Source organism: Geotrypetes seraphini, chromosome 1, assembly GCF_902459505.1.
Source record: "Geotrypetes seraphini chromosome 1, aGeoSer1.1, whole genome shotgun sequence".
NCBI classification, from domain to species: Eukaryota; Metazoa; Chordata; class Amphibia; order Gymnophiona; family Dermophiidae; genus Geotrypetes; species Geotrypetes seraphini.
This window is the reverse complement of record NC_047084.1, coordinates 22975211-22999769: the sequence shown is the minus strand read 5'-3', so window position 1 is coordinate 22999769 and position 24559 is coordinate 22975211. Positions and strand designations below refer to the sequence as shown.

General features: G+C 40.6%; 1 protein-coding gene across 2 annotated transcripts in view; it reads right to left on the bottom strand.

Moving 5' to 3' along the window:
- The window catches only part of MAP1B (microtubule associated protein 1B), a 222888-nt gene that overhangs the window by 9880 nt on the left and 188449 nt on the right, over window positions 1–24559 (bottom strand). For both annotated transcript variants that reach the window (XM_033929061.1, XM_033929070.1), the window contains 2 exons: window positions 17153–22952; window positions 1519–1757 (listed from right to left, as the gene is read on the bottom strand). In XM_033929061.1, the coding sequence (XP_033784952.1) occupies window positions 1519–1757; window positions 17153–22952 (6039 nt within the window). The remainder of the gene's footprint in view (window positions 1–1518; window positions 1758–17152; window positions 22953–24559) is intronic.

Genomic DNA, 24559 nt, shown 5'->3' with positions numbered 1-24559 from the left:
TCGAAAATGAGATTTGAACCAACTAGAGAAATGGGCAGAAAAGTGGCAGATGAAATTTAATATAGAAAAATGCAAAGTGATGCATCTGGGCAGGAAAAACAAAGAACAAGAATATAAAATGTTAGGTGTAACATTGGGCAAGAGCGAACAAGAAAGGGACCTGGGGGTACTGATAGACAGGACTCTGTGCAGCGGCGGCAAAGAAAGCAAACAGGATGTTGGGCATGATAAAGAAGGGCATCACGAGTAGATCGGCGGACGTCATAATGCCGCTTTATAGAGCAATGATCAGACCACACTTGGAAATCTGTGTCCAACACTGGTTTCCCTACCTAAACACTGGTCTCCCTACCTAAAGAAGGATATAACCCTGCTGGAGAGGGTGCAGAGACAAGCCATGAAGCTAATAAAAGATGTGGAGAATTTGAGCTACAAAGAACGCCTTGAAAAACTGGGATTGTTCACCCTCGAGAAGAGAAGGCTGCGAGGAGATATGATAGAGACTTTTAAAATACTAAAAGGTTTCGACAAAATAGAGCAAGAAACTTCGTTATTCACATTGTCAAAAGTGACTCGAACAAGAGATCATGGACTGAAACTGAGGGGCGGCAGACTCAGGACTAATGTCAGGAAGTTCTGCTTCACACAGCGAGTGGTGGACGCTTGGAATGCTCTCCTGGAAGAGTTTGTGACAGAGAACACCATTCTGGGATTCAAGGGCAAGTTAGATGCACACCTTCTTGCAAATCACATTGAGGGACACGGGTGAACAAGGTGTCCATCAGGGAACACCTAACTTAGCCTCCGCGTGTGCGGGTCGCCGGACAAGATGGACCTAAGGTCTGATCTGGTGAAGGCATTTCTTATGTTCTTATGTTAAATAAATAAATAAATAATGTTTCAACTTATCTTTTTTTCTGCATTTTCTGAGTTTTCTCTTTGTCAATAGTTATCGGGAAGGGACCTGTCATTCCGACATGTTTCGCCCGAAGGCTGTATCAAGAAAAAGTCCCCCCTTTTGCTTTAGCTCCACACCATCCCAATCATTGGAAATTTTGTGACAAAATGACAGGTCCCTTCCCAATAACTATTGACAAAGGGAAAACTCAGAAAATGCAGAAAAAAAGATAAGTTGAAACATTATTTCTTTATTTACTCAAGCATTGAAGTATAGAAGCACTAATTTCACTAAAGCACTTTATATAAAACATAACGATCTGAGGAGGAAGCTAGTGCCACATAGTATTTGGCCACTCAAACCAATTAGCTAATACTTGCACTTCTGAAGACCAATGAATAAGTAAAAATTATAAATTAATATGTTATGAAGTACTGTTTGTGGAGAACACGAGTGATAGCATAAGAGTACAAAGGACTGCTGTACACATTACTTATATATTAATTTGTAAATCACATTTGAATAAGAACTAGTTTAGAATTTCTTTTGGTTCTTTCAACCCCCTTCCTTCAAAATGCACAATCCGGTGCCATGAAATGAAAATAACCCCCATAGCTTACCTGCATATTGTTTCCCCACTGAGCCTTCGCTTCCAAAAGACAGTCCAGGACGGCCCGGCTTGGTTCGTTAGCAGCCGCGTCATTCCCGCTCACCACATAGTAAGAGGACCTCACCCTCTTAAAAAATTCGACATCAACGTTCTTGCAGTTACTGTGATTGGGAATATAAACCAGGTCCAAATACACAGGAGGTCCCGGAGGCACAGCTGTTGATTTTGCTGGTTTACTAGTGCCAGTCCCTTTGGAATAAAAAAATGAGCACATTAACTAGGTCCATTTTCTTACTGTGAAAAACTTATTTTACTGGGATAGTAATATTGCACTATACCCATATTCATAAGAAAAAAATGTTGCTAATGACTAAAAGAAACCTGTACCTAATGTAATAAAAATTAAACATTACATAGAGGAGCTCCGATGACGCAACTTATTCAGATCTTGTGCACACATGTACAGAATATTTGCTCTGAGTTGGATCACTGTTTGCTAGAAAACACAACATCACACAGTCTGATTGGCTGATTTAGCCTTTAACGCCAAATTATGGGTCTTGTTTACTAAGCATTTCCCCCCTAGACACAACTTGAGAGAAAACTTTTAATAAATAAGCCCCTAAGTTCTTATACATAGTTGACCTTACACTGTATAATATACTTTACAACAAGGCAGCTATAGAGTCGGATTGATATTTTATTGCTGGTATCATGTTAGGTTTATCTTATAAGATGTTTTATTTATTTATTTATTTTTTAAAGAGAACGCAAAATAAGGGGTTGAGAATCCCAAAATGTATATAATTAACACAGGCTTTTATATATACATCTGCCTAAGTATTGTTCACCTGATATTGTTGACTGCAGAGATTTAGATCTGCTAAAGGAGGGGGGGTGGGGGGGTGGAGGTTGTACTGTGCCCATGCCAGGCTTTTCAAATTACTAAAGCGTGATAGCGGTTATTAGCGCAGCGAACCTATGAGCATCGGGAGCAGTGTGGAGCATTCAGTGCGGCTCCCTACATTAATAACCGCTATCGCGCTTTAGGAAAGGGGGGGAGGGGGTAGTTTGTCACACTAAACTTAGATTTTTCCAGGTTAGGGAAGGCTTACCATTTGTAAGATATGAGTAGAGAAGTCATCACCAAAAAAGGAAGGAGCTATGACGTTATGAACCATAAATTCCAAGCAGTGGTGTAATGAGAGCCAGTGGCGACTGGGGCGGGGGGGGGGGGTATCCCATTCGGCAATGGGTGTCTCTTAAATGCATCCCCCCATACCTCATGTAGCTGTCTCCAGCAGTGAACACAGTCTCCCCACCTTCTGCTCATGCTGGCTGAGCCTGCCCTCTGACATCACTTCCTAGGCCCAAGAACAGAAAGTCAGACATCAGAGGGAGAGCTGAGGTTGGCACAAGCAGCAGGGGGAGACCCTGCTCACTATTGGTAACAACAAGAACAGGTATGAAGTACAGAGAATGCATTTTTTAAGAGTCCCTCACTCACCTGGGGAGGTGGAGGGGGGGGGGGGAGATGCCAGCACCCTTACCCTCTGCCCTCCCACCCCCTTACTATACCACTGATTCCAAAGTCAGTTCTTGTCTTTGGCGGAATAAGGCCCTGATTCACCAAACAGCCCACCGCGTGTTTCCCCCCTTGATCGCCCATTTTCTGATCCAGCCATGCAAATTAGTAAATCCCCATGCAAAATAGCCAAGCGATTGATTCTCTTACATTGGTTGGCTATTTTCCATCGGGTTTTACGATCCTAAAATCCCGACTGCTGTAGACCTGTCAGTAACTGTTTTATCGACAGGTCTGCCGTTTTATTTTTTTTAATGGCACAGGTATTTTGTGTGTATTACACACACAAAATATCTGTCCCATAAAAAAAAAAAATCCCCCACTGCTGCAATCGTGTACCCCTCTCTCCCGACAATTGCCACAACACCACATGCTCCCCCCGACGCTCCCCCCCATGCAAATATGGCAGGAGGGATGCCCACTTCCTCCTGCCACCAGATACTCCCCCCCACGAGAATATGGCAGTAAGGATGCTCACTCCCTCCTGCCACCATATGCTCCCCCCCCCGACACCCACATCCCACGCTGAAGAACCTAAGTATGGCAGGAGGGATGCCCACTCCCTCCTGCCATAGATCCCTCACCCGGCTGCATCATACCTTTAAGTCAGGAGCAGGAGGGGTGCTCAGTCCCTCCTGCTCTTCCGCTGGCCACCGTCAGCAATGTGAGCCTTAAGCCCCTTCCTGGTGCATTATGTGATGCATAGGGAGGGGCCTAAGGCCCTGATTAGCTCAGGCATCTTAGGCTCCTCCCTTGGGAGGGACCTTAGGCACCTGAGCCAATCAGGGACTTTCTTAGGGAGGAGCCTATGGAAGTCCCTGATTGGCCAATGGAGGAGCCCAAGTGAGCCCAAGGCACCTGAGCCAATCAGGGCCTTAGGCCCCTCCACATGCATCTTCATTAGGGCTAGCATCTCACCAGAACCCTCTTTACAAGGTTTTAGGGACTGTTGGTGGACTCACACTTTCCATCATAAATGTAGTAGTTAGAGTTGCTTATGGGACTTGCTACTCTTCTCTATGGTTCACTAGCCCACCAGGCTACTTAAGACATCTGTATGTAGGTCTACTAGGCTTTCCTGTACCAGGTGCTGCTTTTCTATAGGTAGGTATGTACTTACATATTTTGATCTTTGTGGGGTGTTAGGGGGTCAGTGAGTGCTGGGTAAGTGTGTGTGTGTCTTTACATTATCACTGCAGTGGTTATGTGGTCACTCTGGGTAACTTTTTAACACTTATACACTTTTAAAACAGGTCTAACTCAAAACCAGGACGTCTGCCAAAACATTTGATTATCCCTGCAAGATGTCTAATTATAAGCCTGCCAAGAGCCCGCCCATAACACTCCTCCCAACACACACCTCTGAGCTCTGGACGCACAGGGGCTTGGAAGTCCCACTGGATGTCCAGAAAGCTGGTTTCAAAAATTGGCAGTTCTACACCGTCGATTAGGATGTCCTTGTGCCGACTTAGTTGGGTTTTTGGATGTCTGAATGTTTTGTTTATGAGCCCCATAAAAGGAGTCTGGGGTAGGCCTCACATTTTTTGTCATCTCTATGGTTGGAAAAAATGTTTGTTCCTAACATATAGGTGTGTATTTCACGGTTAAATCATAGTAGTATTCTATAAAGGAAAGTAGGCACTCATTTACAGAACCAGCTCCTACCAAGCACTCAGTTACAGAATGAGCTTTACACAATACTTTCTTCTAAGTTTTTCCTTACAAATCCAGGGTGGGGAGGTGGGGGAGGGAGAGGTAATTGAGAAATTGATATTAATTCTTCATATCAATGTAATAAATAAAGATGTCTTGTATTATTAATAACTAGCTGATGCCCCGGCGTTGCACAGGTATTTAATTATAGCAATAACACTGTAAATGGATTCAAATAAAGATACTTTATAGTGGTGAATGAAATTATTTTTTTACAGCTTAATAAAAAGTACAATATTCAAATTATCTTCCTAGCTCCTCTGATCACTCTATGTCAGTCCGTGGGTTTTCAGGTGTTCGCTTACACAGACGACATTCAGCTTCTGCATCCAATAGATTTAAACAAAACATCTGATATTCAAGAAATTAGTGAAAAACTCGACCAAATTCACCACTGGTTAAATAGAAATAAACTTTCTCTTAATATTAAAAAAACCAACGTTATGCTCTTTCCTTGGAAAGACAATCCTACTCTTATTGCTCCTATTACAATAAAAAACTTACCATTACAATTAGTTAACAATATAAAAATCTTAGGGGTAACTTTTGATTCAAAACTTAATTTCCATGATCATATTAGCACTATAATTAAATCTACATTGTACAGATTACGTAGGATAAGATCTATTGCTAATTTCCTATGTCCTAAATCAATAAACATTCTTATTCATTCTTTAGTGATTTCTAAATTGGACTATTGTAATGCCCTATTTAAGGGGATATCGCTAAACGAAATTAAACGACTTCAAATTATTCAGAACATATCCATTAAACTCATCACTAAGTCTAGAAAATATGACCATGTTACACCCCTATTGATAGATGCACATTGGCTTCCAGTTAATCATCGGATAACGTACAAACTCTGTCTGTTTGTTTTTAAATCTCTTCTTCATAAGACCCCAGCATTCATATTTAAACATTTAATTCCTTATCATTCAAATAGAACTCTGAGGTCTAATGAGCAAAACCTATTAACCATTCCGTCACTTAAAATTATTAACACTAGACGTCAATTTATTTTTTCAGTAACTGCTCCTCAAACTTGGAACGATCTTCCCATTTACCTGCGGAATGAGCAGGATTTAGGAAAATTTAAAAGCAATTTGAAAACATTTCTTTAAATAGTTTTTAATTTGGTGATATTCTTGTACTGTGTTAAGCTACGAGTTAACTGATTTCCCTAATGTATTTTTCCTTTGTTTTACTTTTCTTTATCAATTGTATTTCTAACCCTTATCCTACCCTATGTCATGAATATACAATATTATGTATTAGTTTTTACCCAATGTTAGTATTTAAAGTTTGTTTTGTACTGTATTGTCCTTATTTGATTTTATTTAATATGTTCATCGCTTAGAATTTGATTAAGCGATTAATCAAGAAAAATAATAAACTTGAACTTGAAACTTGATTATGTGAAATATTTGACAAAATGAATACAATACAACTAACGCAAAACGTGATTATAAACAACATTTTTAGTTTCACCTCCTGGAGCAAGAACATATAAATTCTTGGGTGAACCCACCCTTGAGCAAGCAACATAGAGTTGTGGGCCCCGAGACCCCCAGAACATATCACCCCAGGTAGTGAGGGATCTGCATACCAAGTTTCGTTGAAATCGGTCAAGCCGTTTTTGACTTACAGTGAGAATGGCAGCTTTTTACATTTTTTCCATTGACATGAATGGGTGAAATCTGATTTTCTGTTTGTAGCTCCGCCCACGTGTGCAGGTGGGCCGCGAGACCCCCAGAACATATCACCCCAGGTAGTGAGTGATCTGCATACCAAGTTTCGTTCAAATCGGTAAAGCCGTTTTTGAATTACTGTAAGAATGGCAGCTTTTTACATTTTTTCCATTGACATGAATGGGTGAAATCTGATTTTCTGTTTGTAGCTCCGCCCACGTGTGCAGGTGGGCCGCGAAACCCCCAGAACATATCACCCCAGGTAGTGAGGGAACTGCATACCAAGTTTCGTTCAAATCGGTCAAGCCGTTTTTGAATTACTGTGAGAATGGCAGCTTTTTACATTTTTTCCACTGACATGAATGGGTGAAATCTGATTTTCTGTTTGTAGCTCCGCCCACGTGTGCAGGTGGGCCGCGAGACCCCCAGAACATATCACCCCAGGTAGTGAGGGATCTGCATACCAAGTTTCGTTCAAATCGGTCAAGCCGTTTTTGACTTACAGTGAGAATGGCAGCTTTTTACATTTTTTCCATTGACATGAATGGGTGAAATCTGATTTTCTGTTTGTAGCTCCGCCCACGTGTGCAGGTGGGCCGCGAGACCCCCAGAACATATCACCCCAGGTAGTGAGTGATCTGCATACCAAGTTTCGTTCAAATCGGTAAAGCCGTTTTTGAATTACTGTAAGAATGGCAGCTTTTTACATTTTTTCCATTGACATGAATGGGTGAAATCTGATTTTCTGTTTGTAGCTCCGCCCACGTGTGCAGGTGGGCCGCGAAACCCCCAGAACATATCACCCCAGGTAGTGAGGGAACTGCATACCAAGTTTCGTTCAAATCGGTCAAGCCGTTTTTGAATTACTGTGAGAATGGCAGCTTTTTACATTTTTTCCACTGACATGAATGGGTGAAATCTGATTTTCTGTTTGTAGCTCCGCCCACGTGTGCAGGTGGGCCGCGAGACCCCCAGAACATATCACCCCAGGTAGTGAGGGAGCTGCATACCAAGTTTCGTTCAAATCGGTCAAGCCGTTTTTGAATTACTGTGAGAATGGCAGCTTTTTACATTTTTTCCATTGACATGAATGGGTGAAATCTGATTTTCTGTTTGTAGCTCCGCCCACGTGTGCAGGTGGGCCGCGAGACCCCCAGAACATATCACCCCAGGTAGTGAGGGAACTGCATACCAAGTTTCGTTCAAATCGGTCAAGCCGTTTTTGAATTACTGTGAGAATGGCAGCTTTTTACATTTTTTCCATTGACATGAATGGGTGAAATCTGATTTTCTGTTTGTAGCTCCGCCCACGTGTGCAGGTGGGCTGCGAGACCCCCAGAACATATCACCCCAGGTAGTGAGGGAGCTGCATACCAAGTTTCGTTCAAATCGGTCAAGCCGTTTTTGAATTACTGTGAGAATGGCAGCTTTTTACATTTTTTCCACTGACATGAATGGGTGAAATCTGATTTTCTGTTTGTAGCTCAGCCCACGTGTGCAGGTGGGCCGTGAGACCCCCAGAACATATCACCCCAGGTAGTGAGGGATCTGCATACCAAGTTTCGTTCAAATCGGTCAAGCCGTTTTTGACTTATAGTGAGAATGGCAGCTTTTTACATTTTTTCCATTGACATGAATGGGTGAAATCTGATTTTCTGTTTGTAGCTCCGCCCACGTGTGCAGGTGGGCTGCGAGACCCCCAGAACATATCACCCCAGGTAGTGAGGGATCTGCATACCAAGTTTCGTTCAAATCGGTCAAGCCGTTTTTGAATTACTGTGAGAATGGCAGCTTTTTACATTTTTTCCATTGACATGAATGGGTGAAATCTGATTTTCTGTTTGTAGCTCCGCCCACGTGTGCAGGTGGGCCGCGAAACCCCCAGAACATATCACCCCAGGTAGTGAGGGAACTGCATACCAAGATTCGTTCAAATCGGTCAAGCCGTTTTTGAATTACTGTGAGAATGGCAGCTTTTTACATTTTTTCCACTGACATGAATGGGTGAAATCTGATTTTCTGTTTGTAGCTCCGCCCACGTGTGCAGGTGGGCCGCGAGACCCCCAGAACATATCACCCCAGGTAGTGAGGGATCTGCATACCAAGTTTCGTTCAAATCGGTCAAGCCGTTTTTGACTTACAGTGAGAATGGCAGCTTTTTACATTTTTTCCATTGACATGAATGGATGAAATCTGATTTTCTGTTTGTAGCTCCGCCCACGTGTGCAGGTGGGCCGCGAGACCCCCAGAACATATCACCCCAGGTAGTGAGGGAGCTGCATACCAAGTTTCGTTCAAATCGGTCAAGCCGTTTTTGAATTACTGTGAGAATGGCAGCTTTTTACATTTTTTCCACTGACATGAATGGGTGAAATCTGATTTTCTGTTTGTAGTTCCCCCGCTTGTGCAGGTGGGCCGCGAGACCCCCAGAACATATCACCCCAGGTAGTGAGGGATCTGCATACCAAGTTTCGTTCAAATCGGTCAAGCCGTTTTTGACTTACAGTGAGAATGGCAGCTTTTTACATTTTTTCCATTGACATGAATGGGTGAAATCTGATTTTCTGTTTGTAGCTCCGCCCACGTGTGCAGGTGGGCCGCGAGACCCCCAGAACATATCACCCCAGGTAGTGAGGGAACTGCATACCAAGTTTCGTTCAAATCGGTCAAGCCGTTTTTGAATTACTGTGAGAATGGCAGCTTTTTACATTTTTTCCATTGACATGAATGGGTGAAATCTGATTTTCTGTTTGTAGCTCCGCCCACGTGTGCAGGTGGGCTGCGAGACCCCCAGAACATATCACCCCAGGTAGTGAGGGATCTGCATACCAAGTTTCGTTCAAATCGGTCAAGCCGTTTTTGAATTACTGTGAGAATGGCAGCTTTTTACATTTTTTCCATTGACATGAATGGGTGAAATCTGATTTTCTGTTTGTAGCTCCGCCCACGTGTGCAGGTGGGCCGCGAGACCCCCAGAACATATCACCCCAGGTAGTGAGGGATCTGCATACCAAATTTCGTTCAAATCGGTCAAGCCGTTTTTGAATTACTGTGAGAATGGCAGCTTTTTACATTTTTTCCATTGACATGAATGGGTGAAATCTGATTTTCTGTTTGTAGCTCCGCCCATGTGTGCAGGTGAGCCGCGAGACCCCCAGAACATATCACCCCAGGTAGTGAGGGAGCTGCATACCAAGTTTCGTTCAAATCGGTCAAGCCGTTTTTGAATTACTGTGAGAATGGCAGCTTTTTACATTTTTTCCACTGACATGAATGGGTGAAATCTGATTTTCTGTTTGTAGCTCCGCCCACGTGTGCAGGTGGGCCGCGAGACCCCCAGAACATATCACCCCAGGTAGTGAGGGATCTGCATACCAAGTTTCGTTCAAATCGGTCAAGCCGTTTTTGAATTACTGTGAGAATGGCAGCTTTTTACATTTTTTCCATTGACATGAATGGGTGAAATCTGATTTTCTGTTTGTAGCTCCACCCACGTGTGCAGGTGGGCCGCGAGACCCCCAGAACATATCACCCCAGGTAGTGAGGGATCTGCATACCAAGTTTCGTTCAAATCGGTCAAGCCGTTTTTGACTTACAGTGAGAATGGCAGCTTTTTACATTTTTTCCATCGACATGAATGGGTGAAATCTGATTTTCTGTTTGTAGCTCCGCCCACGTGTGCAGGTGGGCGGCGAGACCCCCAGAACATATCACCCCAGGTAGTGAGGGATCTGCATACCAAGTTTCGTTCAAATCGGTCAAGCCGTTTTTGAATTACTGTGAGAATGGCAGCTTTTTACATTTTTTCCATTGACATGAATGGGTGAAATCTGATTTTCTGTTTGTAGCTCCGCCCACATGTGCAGGTGGGCCGCGAGAGCCCCAGAACATATCACCCCAGGTAGTGAGGGAGCTGCATACCAAGTTTCGTTCAAATCGGTCAAGCCGTTTTTGCGTGATCACGGCACACACACACACACACACATACATACATACATACATACACACATACATACCTCCGATTTTATATATATAGATTGATAGAAGGGTGGGTGGGTAAAGTTATGGTTCTATATACTAATTGTATAAAATGGTGTAATCTCTGTAATATTTTTCTGTATTCAATCAAATGTATTGCACTGTTGTAGTTTATAAAATAATAATTTTTTTTTTTTTAAAAAGAATAGTTTTATACTGAACTTATTATATTAAATATAAAAAGAAACCACAACAAAAAAAGAATACTAGCTTAGCACACATTTCGGGACAGATTCTCTATACGACACCTAAGTTGGTAGGCACCTAATACATGTCAATCAAAGTTAGGCGCTGTCTGTAGAATTGCGTCTAGTGGCACCTAAAATAACTTAGCCACTGCTAGGCATTATAATGTTAGGTGCCAGGTTTTCTTGGCCTACTGTACCAGCACCTCTGTCCACGCCCAAACTTCACCCCTAACCATTTAGTATGATTACATGTTGCTGGTATTAGTACGAAGAACGTAGATTGTGTGAATTTGTATGCCGAATGTTATGAATCAAACGCTTACAAATTATACAAAATGCCTCGATTAAACTTATCAAAAACGCCAAGAAATTCGATCACGTTACGCCTTTACTTGAGAAAGCACGTTGGCTGCCGGTCACCTATCGAATAATGTACAAATTAAGTTTGCTCACTCTCAAATCTATAATTTTCAAAACCCCAGCATTTATTTATAAACTTTTAATCCCCTTTAATACTTCGAGAGTACTGAACAACATCTATTGGTTGTTCCTTTGTTAAAAGTTATTGGTACATGACGTCATTCTATTTTCTCAGTTACGGCTCCCTTAGCCTGGAACGCCCTGCCAATTTATTTAAGAGAAGAAAGAATTCTAGACAAATTTAAGAGCAAACTTAAGGGATTCCTATTTAAAGACGCTTTTAGTGATTAATTGAATTTTTTCATTTTTACATTTTATATTACATTTCTTCCCCTTTTCCCAATGTTATTTTACCTTAATTGTTTCTTTTATATTGAATTGTATTTCTTCCCACAACTTTACCTTTTTCTGATCATATATGTTAAATAGTCCTGTTGCTTATGTTTAGTCATGTTATTTTATGTTATGTCCTTTTACGATATTTTAACATGTTTAATATTAATTTTTATTAGTTATGTAGGTTTACCTTAACTTTGTAATTTTTAGCTGTACATCGCTTAGAATATGGAATAAGCGATTAATCAAATCTTATAATAAACTTGGAATAAACTTGGAAACTTGTAGTTCAACTAGGTTTTAGGCAGGAGATGCATTTATTTTTATTTATTTAAAACATTTAAATGCTTCGGTTTAGACGCCTACTTAGTTAGACACCTACTGGTTAATTAATTTTTTTTTATTGTTTTTTTAATCAGTGCATAATGGTGCTTTCAATGATCAGCACCAATTCGGGCAATTAAAAAAAATTGTTAGGCAACTATATAGGTGCCCCGTTTATAGAATCAGGGCCTTCATGCCTAACTTTGGGCATGCGCATTTACATCTTAGCATAAATGCTTGTGCTCAACTGATAGCAATTACTGTATTCCATAACATCGCACCTATGTTCCGGGAATGCCTCTGACCTGCCTATGCCCCTTTCATGACCATGTCACATGAATTGCACACTATGAAATTTAGGCGTGTATATTATATAATAAGGCATAGGGCACATCCTCATACAATTTCTAATTACTACCAATTACGTGCTTGTTGACACCAATTATTGATAACACCTAATTAGCAAATTAGATCCTGCACCGATCACGCCTATATCTGTGTGCCCAACTTTGGGCGACCTATTCAGAATCTGGCAGTTGGAGTATAGAGCAAGGGGAGTGGGGGATGCCTGTGATGAAAGACTCCCATAAATCCTGTTATCGACAGCTGTGTGATTGAGGGAAGAGTGAGGTAGAGCCTGTAATGTGTGTGTCCCTCGGAAATGGACAAGCAGGCAAGCAGAAGAGCCCCTCGCCTTGAGATATGCACAGAAAGCAACAAGAAAGGCAAAGGGGATGTCTATTCAACCAAAAATAAGTCTTTATTAGAGACAATAGGTCGCAACAAGGATCCCAGTTTCGGCGTGTAGAAGACGCCTTCTTCAGCGGACACTTTGCTGAAATGACGCGGAGTTGAAAAACTCTGAAGCAGTAGAACCACACTATGCTGAGCGCTGTAAAAGCGAAGAGAGTATTAGGTTACGATATTCTTTTTATTAAGGTATTCCCTTTAGAGAATGACACGGTGGCGGTTTACCCGCGGCCACCGCATTTTAGCCGCGGGTCACCCGCCGAAAACGGGGAAGAAAACTAGCAGTCGCTGCGGCGACGGGGACAAGGCCATTCACCGCCCGCGGGGCGGTGAATGGTCTTGTCCCCCGCAGTGAGGCATGAAGGATCGCGCGGTCCCCGCAGCTCACACCCGCCCGCCCAATCGATTCCAGTGTCCAGCCAGCTCTCTCCCCTCTCCTCATCCCAGTCCGCAGATCCTCCTCCTCGGCGACCCGCACACTACCAGAGAGCCGCGCACACCCGCCACTGCTCAGCCTCGATCTTCTGCTCTGACGCAACCGGAAACAGGAAGTTGCAGCAGAGCAGAAGATCGAACACTGAGCAGCCGCGCGTGTGCGGCTCCCTGGGAAAGCGCGCAGGTTGCCGAAAAAGAAAACCCACAAACCAAGGTGAGGAGAAGGGAGAGAGCCGGCCAAACACCAGGATCGACCGGGCAGGCAGGTAGTGGCCGCGGGGACCGTGCGATCGCTAGTGTTCCCGGCTCAAATTGGAAGGAGGGAGTGAAAGGAAAAAGGCTTATATGGATGCAGCGGGGACGGTGACGGGGCGGTGAATGGGATGGCAGTGGCGGTGATGGGGCGGTGAAAGGGATGGCGGTGACGGTGACGGGGCGGTGAAGGGATCGGCGGTGACGGGGCGGTGCAGAGGATGGTGGGCCGGTGACGGGGCAGTGACGGGGACAGATTTTTTCCCCGTGTCATTCTCTAATTCCCTTGGCTGCTCCTAAAATACAATTTCTGAAAAGCTCTGGAAAATCTGAATCATTTTAGCAAACATTTAATTATTTATTTTATTATTGCAGCTCATGAACTTTCCCCTTAAAGCATACTTCAAGGTTTCAATTCCCCTAGATATCTGTCTTAGAAAAATGAATTATAAAATACTACATAGCAGGTTGTCACTTGGGGGGCAATTCTATATGTGACCACCATCTCAGTGTTGCACGAAGAGAGTCTATTCTGTAACTACATCTGGGCACCTGGATTCCATTATAGAATTCTAGCCTAAAAGGCATCAGTGTGTCTTATGTTTACAGAATCATAGTCACAACTGCTATTGACCTGGTGTAACTGTGCTCATAGGAAACAAAGACCAAACCAGCAGCATTCCTTCAAACTACTGCTACTATTACAGCTTCTACCCATTCAGTCTTTGCCATGCTTCCCTGTTTTCCTTAGCTTCTTTCAATTGTTGATGTTTATTCCCGTGCCATTCTTAATGGTATCCCCTGCTTCCTAAGTGCTATGGGCTGGGGAAAGACCTGGTGACCTACCCCATAAAACCTTCACCATGAAATTCTATGGATCAAAATCAATATTCCTTCAAAAGACTTTATTAAATCAGCAAAGACTTGACACAAAGCTTGACTCAGCACAAGCCGTATTTTGGTTGGAGAGCATGCCTCAGGAGTTTAAACATATAAAGCAATAAAAATATATCAAGAATGTAAAAATAACAATATAAAAAGATTAAAAAAAAACCAAATTAAATAGCTAATATACAGTAAAAGAAAAGGGCAATGAAATTAAAAAAGATAAATAAACCAGTTAATAACTTCAAGAAAAACTGTCCATAAACCACCATAACTACTCAAATGTGTAACACTGTAGTACATATAAAAAAACATGAGTTGAGAAAAAAGGAATCCATTGTGGTAATATGGGTAAATGCCATTATGGTATTACTTGTATGAGCAAATCATGTAACCATAGTCATGCAATTGTGGCAAGGATACATGTAACTTACAGTTTTCTGTATACTGCATATATTGTGGCAACACCACATAAGCTCCTTTCATGCTCCATACAATTCATTTATGTATAATCCCTCAGATTCTATAGATGGTGACTAGATTTGCATACCAAACTTTGGGTGTGCTCCTGAGATCTTGTGCAGATTAATTGACAAATGAGCCAATTTATGGCAATAATTGGGTGCTAAATATTGAAATTAATTGGTACCTACTAAAATTTTTCACATACCTCTGGCTGCATGCTATTCTATAAGGCAACAATTCATAACTCAAAAGAATTCTGAGTGAAAAATATCAGTGCATTCAGCTTATCACCAACTTATCTCAATATTTAAGATTTCTAAAGGCCTCAGATACACCTCCACTGCCTCACATAATCGGGTTTATCAAGCGGGAACTATTGTGCAACAAGTTCCTCACCGGCCTTAGAAAATATTTTGTTTTATATTTTATATTTCAAGTTTTATCATTTTTCTTAAGGCAATATAACTTTTTTTTATATGCAAAGTTTTAATAGTTAGCTTAAACTCATCATCCACCGATTAATTACATTCGACCTGGGAGCATTGGATCCAACATGTTTCATAAGTGTTTGCTTTCTCAAGGATCCCCCTACAAGCAATTTAAAACATTTCTCTCTATTAATATTAGTTTAAACAACTATTTAAGATAGAAAACCACACCTTAAGGCAAATGTATACCCAAATCAAAACTGAAGCTAAACTAATATTAATATTGTTTAAACTAATATTAATTGAGAGAAATATTCTAAATTGAACAGTAGCAAATCACCAGGACTGGACAATATACCGTATTTTTCGCTCCATAAGGCTCCTGCTTGTTTAAACTGCTTACCACCACCTAATCCTTGATCTTCAGCAGCATTAAAGTGAGCAGTGTTGCTGAATAGCACCTCTGACTGGCCCCAGAAAAGTCAGGTCAGGGGTCAGTGGGTCACCAGGTCAGGAGTCAGGGGGTGGTGTTAGGGAGGAGCTGGAAGTTATGTAGGGTGATGGCAATATTTAGTGCTGGCACTCACATAGCTAAAAAGGCAAATTCTGCCTACTTAGCTTTGCAGATGCCAGCACTAAATATTTCAGGTGGACTTTCTGGGACATCAGGCCGCTCAGTGGTATAAATTAATATCTGGATTTTTAAATAAGAAACCAAAACCTGGTCTTTGGAACATTTGGAGCATTGAGATCAAGCATCAAATTACTGCATCTCAATGGCCATGTATTTGGGCTTGGAGGATGAGATGAACAGTGTATGCATCTATGAGACAAACTTGGTTTTTTCTGTTACATAGAGCATTTTGGACCCCAGTTCGTTTACAGAAGTTAGATAGCTCTAAATCTAATAGATGCTGGCACTGTCATTTTGAAGCTGGGACATTAGATCATTTATTATTCTATTGTCCATTGATACTTGCCTTTTAGAAATCAATATGGGGTCAAATCAACAGTTTGTTAGATAATCCGGTGGTATTATCCTATGACACCGTATTGTTTGGCATGTCAATGAGGGCTAAAAGTCAAATATCCTCTGATAGTAATAAGCTTCTAATGTGCAACAATGAAAACTTGCATTAATATCCAAAGTTCACCACAGTATCACTTTTAAAGAGTTAATTAATTAGAACTTAGTTATGTACTAATTAATTAACTCTTTAAAAGTGATACTGGGGTGAATTCTGGACACTAATGCGAGTTTACATTGTTGCAAATTTTGAGAACCAGTGAGGAGATGCCGCATAAAGCTTAGGACAATGAATGTTATGAGTCCTGAGTGGTGTCTCTGAGGTTCTTGAGTTGTTAAAATTCCATATATCTTGAGGTTGATAAATATATAGGAACTGGAGTTTTACTTCAAGTAAAGAGAAATAGAGCCTGGTTATAAGAATCACTAAATATTTGCCACAACCACATAATTTTTTTTAAATCTCAGCACTACGATTCCCCTCCTGGCCTCCTCCTTGACTCCCCCCCCCACCTACATCTTGTAAAAGCCAAGTCTCACCTCCACTCCCTCCTTGAAACATCGTCCTCTACTAAAAAGTCTAGGTAGTCCCCCCCTCCCCCCCCCCCCCACACACACATGCCTACTTATGTTCCCTGGTGGTCCAGTAGGGTTTTGGAGGCAGGAGGAAGCTCCCTTGCTCCTGACCCCAAACATCTTTGGGCCTACCTAGATTGCCAGAGTAGGGGTGGAGGTGGGGATTTTGCATGACCCAGGCTGGGGAGAGGGTGGGGGAGAATGTGGGAGGTTAGGAAGGGGATTGCAGTGCTGAAATTTTTTTAAAGAAAGCTATTTGGGTCTCAGCCAATATTCAGCAGTAGCCCACATAACTGTCTTATGTGGTCCCTGGTTGAATATCAGCCGGGACCTACATAAGCTCCAACGGCCATGGCTCCTTCTGTTAGCCCTGGATATTCAGTGATGGTGTCTAGACATGGCCTGACACTGAATATTGAGGGCTAATCAAGCTGGCAATGGTAAGCTTTAAAAAAAAAAACAACACCAATGACTGTCACTAGCTGAATATCGGCCAACTTATTGCTTTTGAGAATTTGGAATCTTCCTTACCGGCAGTTGCAGTCTTTGCAGATTTTGATGTAGTGGAATTTGTTGCATTCTTTAGCTCTTTATCATTCTCCTCAACCCGTGAAGATTTTACTTCTGAACTAAAACTGTTTTTGGGTGCCTTATCAACTGAATCTTTCTTTTTGGGGGAAGCAGTTTTGGAGCTTTTTTCTATTGATTCCTTTATTCCACCTAATTTAGGTGAAGCAGCTGACTGTCTAGATTTACTTTCACTTTTTCTGGCAGGTGAAGAAGATTTGACCTTAGTACCTTGCTTTTTAGTTTTTGTCTTTTCTCGAATATCCTTCTTCATAGGTTTTCCTAAACTTTGGTCAAGAGGCATTGCTTCTGGATCTATCATTGATACATCAGGATGCCTAGGAGTAGGGCTGGGATCTTGCAATGGAACTGGGGGAGGATCCATACCCTTGTATGTAACTGTTTTATCAGTTGGAATGGTTTCAGATTCATCTTCTGAGTCAATGTTAGCATCTGCAGTGATAGATGGACATTCCTCAGTCTCGGGGGGAACATCTGAATCAGTCTGAGATGGAACAGATTCACTTACTGAGGTTGGAGGTGTTTCATCACATTGACGTGTTTGCTGCTTCCTTCCAGAAGGAGGCTGAGCTCCTCCAAGTTGAGCCATGGGCATTTCTTGTTCCTGGGAATTATCATCATTTGCAAACCATTCCAAGGGATTAGGGTTAATGAATGAAGGTGAGAGTTCTGTTTTAGGATGCTTATATTCACATGAAGTTACAAGACATAAATCAACATCTTGGCGAGCTTCTGCTAAATATGTTTTTTCTGCTGTAGAATATTTATCTGTTCTACTAGAATAACTGAAAGTGGCAGATGTACTAGTCAATTTCTCACTTTCTTCATTGTTTGTACCTTCCAAAGGCTTTTCGTTATGCACTGAAGAGAATTCCTGAAATGAGTCATGCAGTTCTGAGTGGTAAAGGCTATATGGTTCATCTGAAGAAACATGCTGAGATGCTGATGAATGGTCAACAGTTGCTGCTTCTTTAATCATAGAAGATGATTCTGACAAACTGGGAGAACATAAAGGAGTGGATTCTCTTGGCATTAAAGAAGATGTTTCAAGTTCTGGTGAAAGATGCTCTTCTAAGTTTTGTATCTTTTCAGTATTTTGTGAAGAATATAGTGGCACATCTGTATGCTGAATGACATCTTCCAGATGTTCCTCATTCAATGGAGAAGTTGCCTGTGATGGGGAATGTGCAGATGAAGTTGAGGGGGAAATTTCTACTTGAGATCCAGAAACAAATTGTGTGAGATCATTCTCTTGATTATAGAAATCTTTATCTGTTGCTGCTATGTGATGTGCAAAAATAGGCTCCTGCATATCAGAAGGACTGTAATCTACTTCAGTTGGTCCATTTTCAGCTACATGGTGCATACTAGAGCCTGTTGTGTGGTGTTCTGGAGATTGCCTACTAAAATCCATTGCCAATGAATGTTCTGGGGATTCTTGGCTAAAATCCACAGACATAGTTGACTGTTCAGGAGACCTATGCTCTTGAATTGGTGTTCTAGATTTTGTTGCTTTGGGGGAAAAATCTGGTGGAGAAATTGACATAGGTCTTGGGCATTCTTCTTTAGATGGAGACATTTCTGTTTCCTGGAAAGTTGTTGGTGTTTGTACGACAGACACTGATAGGGAATCATCAACCTCTGTTGAATGAGGAGACCCAACTTCAGCATGTAAAGAAGGAGACACATCATCAGTAGTTGGCTCTAAGACTGAGCTAGTAGCAACAGATGCTGTGGAAACTGAAGCAACACCTTCTATGTGAGAATATGTGTCCTCTGCTACAACTTCATCAACAGGAGTAGCAGACTTATCAGAGGCTGTACCTTCAGAAATAGACATCTTTGTATCCTCCTTAAAGGATCCAAATTGGCTAAAGTCAATTTGTGTAGGTGATATTTCTCCTGTTGATTTCTTTTCATCCAATCCATTCATATGTTGACAGCCTATAGCTTTTTCAGCTTTTTCATCCTGAGAAAGATCAGCAGAAATTATTTCAGAAGCAGGATCTCCTTCAATTTTTCTGCTGAGCGATTTTTCAGTAGCTTCCATAGAATATTTTACATCTGCACTCAAAAAAATATCATATGATGGTTCTGAACCTATCAATGGTGGACTACGCAAAGGAGAGAGAACCTTTTCAATAGGTGATTCAGAGTCAGGAACTGGCTCATCCATTGGGCTTATTTTGGGACTGTCTTGTTTACCTTTGGTATCAGAGAACTCAAAAGTAACTGAAACTGAGGTTGTATTATTTGTTTGATGAGATTCACGTTGGCTGGACTGCTCATCAGTTGGCGACTGATGATAAGGTGTATGACCAGCACTACCTGCAGTTGATTGTGAAGGAGATAATACTTCTAATGTTTTATCATCAGGACTAGTACCATGTACAGCAGGTACTTGAAGTTTATCTGATAGTGGTGAAGTTTTAATCTCATTAGGGGTCAAGTCAAAGTTTACACTTCGTTCACTCAATGGTGTTTTAGTAATTGGTGATGGGCTCTTATTTGGGCTGTCTTTTTCTGCAAGATCCTCTGAAAAGTTATCCTGGATATCTAGTTTTGCAGTAGTTCTTACTTCAGCATCTGTCTGAGGATATGTATCTTGTAATGAGGACTTGCAAAATTTGTCTTCTTCTAATGAAGAGGGTGGTGAGATTGTAGAAGCTGAAGCATGATAATCTTTACCTTCTGTTGCATCAGTCTTAGACTCATCAGATGATCCACTTAAAGCATCAGGAAGTGGTGAAAGTTTTGTCCTATCATATTCCTGGGAATACAAAGAGGTCTCATATTTAGTAGTGCTTACATATTCCTGTGAAGGAGATTCACTTTCTTCATTATTAGTCTCGTCACTCATCACATCTCGAGGAGTTGACATGTCATCCATTGGAGTTGGTTCACTTGAGATTTCAATTGTAGAGTGGGTGAAACCTGAAGTGGCAGTGAATTCCTCATGTTGGTCATCTCGATTTTCCTCATCTGAAGCAGTTGCTTCACTTTCAGACCCACCAGGTAAAATCTCATCATGAATTAAAGAAGCTGGCTCAACAACTGGAGATTGGGGTTCAGATCGTTTTCCTGATGTGGCGAAATATAAGCCATATTGGTTTTCAGGTTCATCAATTAATGCTGCTTTTTCACTTCTGTCAAATCTATAATCTTCTGCATTTCTTAATTTTTCTGTTTCTTCCTCTTCTTCTTTGACATATTCAGTTTTATCTTCATCAATCTCTTCTTCAGTCTCTTCAGCATCTCCCTTTTCAACTGTTTCATCCATATCTTCTTCAGCCTGTTCATCACCTGCTTCAAATTCTTCCCCTTCAACATTCTTCTCATCTTTATGTTTTATATGTTCATCAGTTTCAGTCTCTGCTTCCTCTTCAGTTTCCCCAGCATCACCCACTTCCCTGACATCATCCAGATCTTGTTGTTCTGTTACACTTAATGATGCTCTTTCTTCCAAGTCCTCAATTTGCTCATCAACCTCCTCTGTTTCTGCCTTTTCTTCATAATCTCCAACTTCAGATGACTCGTCAAAGCCAGTCCCTTCAATTTCATCTACTTTGCATTTTTCTACAGATTCCAGTTCTTCAGGGCTTTGCTCACATTCACCTTCAACCTCAGTGGTAGTAATTCCTTCATCAGGAGATTCAACATGTTCTTCAGTGTCTAATTCTTCTTTGTTGACTACATACCCTTCATTTAGTAATGTTACTTCTTGTTTTTCTTCACCTTCTGGTAATTCTAACTGGGGCTGTATTTCATTTATTGCCAAGACTTCTGCCTTCAAAGCTTCAAAGTCTTTTGTTAAATCTTCTGGTGAAGACATGAGGGATCTCTCTGCTTCAAGATCTACAACATTTTCAGCAGTGGCCATTGAAGTTGCTGTTGCTGCTGTTGCTGCTACTGCTGCTGCTGCTGCTGCTACTGCTGCTGGAGCCATAGCACCTTTCTTTTCATTGACTTTGCTATCTTTTTTTATAACTTTAATTTTTCCTTTATCTTTTGGCTTTCCTGAGGCTCCACTTTCTTTTTTTGCAGGTTCCTCCTTCTGTAACTTAGGCTTTACCATAGGTTTTCGGGCTTCAGCTGATAGAGCAGATGTTTTCTTTGCTTCTTTCGGAAGTTTCTTTGACTCTTTTTTGGACTCCTTCTCATCTTTTTTAATATCCTTTTGTGATACTTCTTTCTTTACTTCTTTCTTCGCTTCTTTTTTCTCTTCTTTTTTAATTTCTTTTTTAATTTCTTTCTTGGGTTTTTCTTCCTTCTTGCTTGGTGTTTTGTCATCTTTTTTGGAAATCTCTTTCTTTGGTTTTTCTTTCTCCAGTTTCTTTTCTTCAGACTTTACCCTTACTTCACTTTTTAAAGACTTAACTTTTCCAATCTTTGGTTTGACATCTGCTTTTTGTTTTTCAGAAGTTTCAGATTTCAATGGTGCTTCTTCTTTACTTGAAAGGTCTTTTTCATTTTTTATAGGTGTTTCTTTATTGACAATAACTTTTTCTTTCACCTCTACTTTTTGGGCCTTCTCTGGAGGACTAGATTTTGTTACTTCTAGTTTCTCTTCTCTTGAATCTTTTTTGACTGCTTTATTCGACGGTGTTTTTGGTGGTTTCAGACTTTCTTTGCTGTCTGTTCTTTGTTTCATCTTTGTTTGTTTCACAGGCTGACTAAATGCATTATCAGTTAGGTCTTTCTGTGTCACTAATGGTTGTTTAAGGAAATCTAAATGTTTGAGCTTTTCTAGTCCTTCCAGTATGTTATACTGTGTAGTATTTCCTGGAAACAGAACTCTAATAATTTTTTCTGCAGGGTTTGCTGGATGCCATACAATCAAAGATGAGACTGAGGTAAAATAGTTAATTGGAATGTCTAGTTCTTGACCACCAGGTAGTGGTATATCAGTTTTGTCTTTACTGGTACCTGACCATTGTTGCATAAAGTATTGCATTTCCTTGCTACCTTTGAGTGGCGTGAGCACATACATCTCAAGTTTCCCAACTCCCATTTTTTGGAATAGAATAATAGGGTCAACGGTATTTCCTCCACTTCTAATGAGAGGCTCTGGTTTCATAGACAATTTATTTAAATACTGAAGTGTGAAACAAGCTTCTTCTATGCTTCTCCTCACCCTAAAATTAGGTTCAGGGTTTTTCAGATTTTCAGGTACGTTAAGGAATACAACTCCTAAGTCTGGGGAAATCAGATTTTTCATCCAGTCACTATTAGTGGTAGATCCTTGAGACTGTTCTTCTTCTAGCTCAGCCATTTTCCGCTGTAACATGCTATTAATTCCAGGTAGATTATCATCCCCAATGTGGGTGAGCAAAATAGAATCCACTCGGTCTAGATGTCGGACAAGTTTCCAGAAGCAAGATTTTCTTTCAGATCCACCATTAATAAGCATATTGAAACCATTTACTGCAAACAATGCAGAGTCCCCTCTACCCCCTGGAAAAATATAACAGCAAGGCTTTGAAAGTTTCAAAAAACCACCTGACGTGGGTGGCTCCAAAATATCAAATGGTGAAGGTAACTCTACTGATTCTGACAGATATTCTGTGAATTCTGAAAGTCCTTCCATTTCAGGTAATATGGAGATGGAGTTAAGTTTAATGTTGATGAAGTCTTGAAGGTTGTGTCTGTCTAAGTTTGAATTTTTCCAGTCTCCTTCCTCAGGGCAAAATAGGGTTAGGCTGGCTTTATTGGCAGGGTGTGTAGTGCTGAGCAGTTCACCAATCTAATATTGAAAAAAAAGGGGGGGGAAAAAAAGCATGTTAGGCTGAGTGGTTTCAAGATAGAAAGAATCTAAAATGTCCTCACCTAATAAGATTTAGAATGAGTAATCATATTCCTCTTTAGTCTGATGCTGCTGTTTCACTGCTGGATCTAGTATATGCACAAGCTCTCCCTCAATAGAATAACACATTAATTCAATTCTTAGAACCTTTCCTATCATACATACTCTGATTCCTATATAAACATTTTCCACACTATCCAATAAATTTATTACTTCATTATTAGGTAACTTCCAATCTGTAAACCGTATATACTGATAATCTCCACTATATTCTGTTATCACTTGATTCCCTTGATATGTAATTCTCAAAATTGAATCCTCTACCTCACCATTTAATGTACACGAATCACTGTTATGTAATTTATCTAGATAATCTATATTACGCAATTCTTTTGGTAATTCCTATAATTTGTATTCCGCCTTGAACAATATATAATGTATAATGTATTCGAAATTAATTTTCCTATGAACTGTTTTCCTACCTTCTTCTACTCTATGTTTATAACCTAACTAATTTATTTTTCTCAAGTACTTTAGCAAGAATGTGAGCCTTTGGGACAGTCAGGGAACTCTAAGTACTTTCTCTTCATCTTAATTAATCTTACTTATTGCATTTCTTCTGTTTATACTGTAAACCGCTTAGAACCTCACGGTACAGCGGTATATAAGAAATAAATTATTATTATTATTATATTTTTTAAATTTTACTACATTTTCTGCCATTAACACTAATATTCAGAAATATTACTGTGACAACACACTTTTATGCTACTATAAATAATCTGGGAGCTCTATACTCAGTAAATCTGTATACTAGATATTGTGGGACAAAAAGTTATAGATTCAACACTCCACTGAGGAAAATAAAAACAGTAATGACAATTGTCTTACATGGACATACTGAATTTTGGCAGGGCCGATACAAAGGTGTTAAGTGCCCAAGGTGAACCTTGAACCTTGAACAATCCTCTCTCCATTAACTTTAATCTAATCTAAATCTTAGATTTATATACTGAATCGTTTCCTAGAGTTAAGAGCTTGATTTGGTTAAGGCAACCCCCAGGGAGATTTTGATCATTAAATTCAATAATCGTGATCATCTCAACACCCACTCCTCCATCCCAGGACAATCCTGTAAAAATGTACAATTGGAGCTCACACTTTCAAATTTGGAACCTTTGCTTTTGGAAACAACCCTCATTAAATGTATATATCTCTATCTATTTATCTATGTCTGTCTATATATACGAGGGCATTTCAAAAGGTAACAGTAAATTGACAGTATTTCATGAAACGAACACTCCTGGCATTTCAAACTCCTATGCAGGTAAGATACATTCTTAGAGGAAGTGTTGACACTGCCCAATAGATGGTATGGCATGCTTAATTGATAGGCCACCATATACAAAATGGTGGCACTCCTAGCTGTTTGCACAGTAAAAAAGCAGCGAGCAGTAGTCTGAAACTGCTTAAAAAACAAAAAACAGATGTAAAACCACAGGTTGGAAAAGTTAAGTCTTTAAAAAGTGAACTATTTTTTTTTTTTT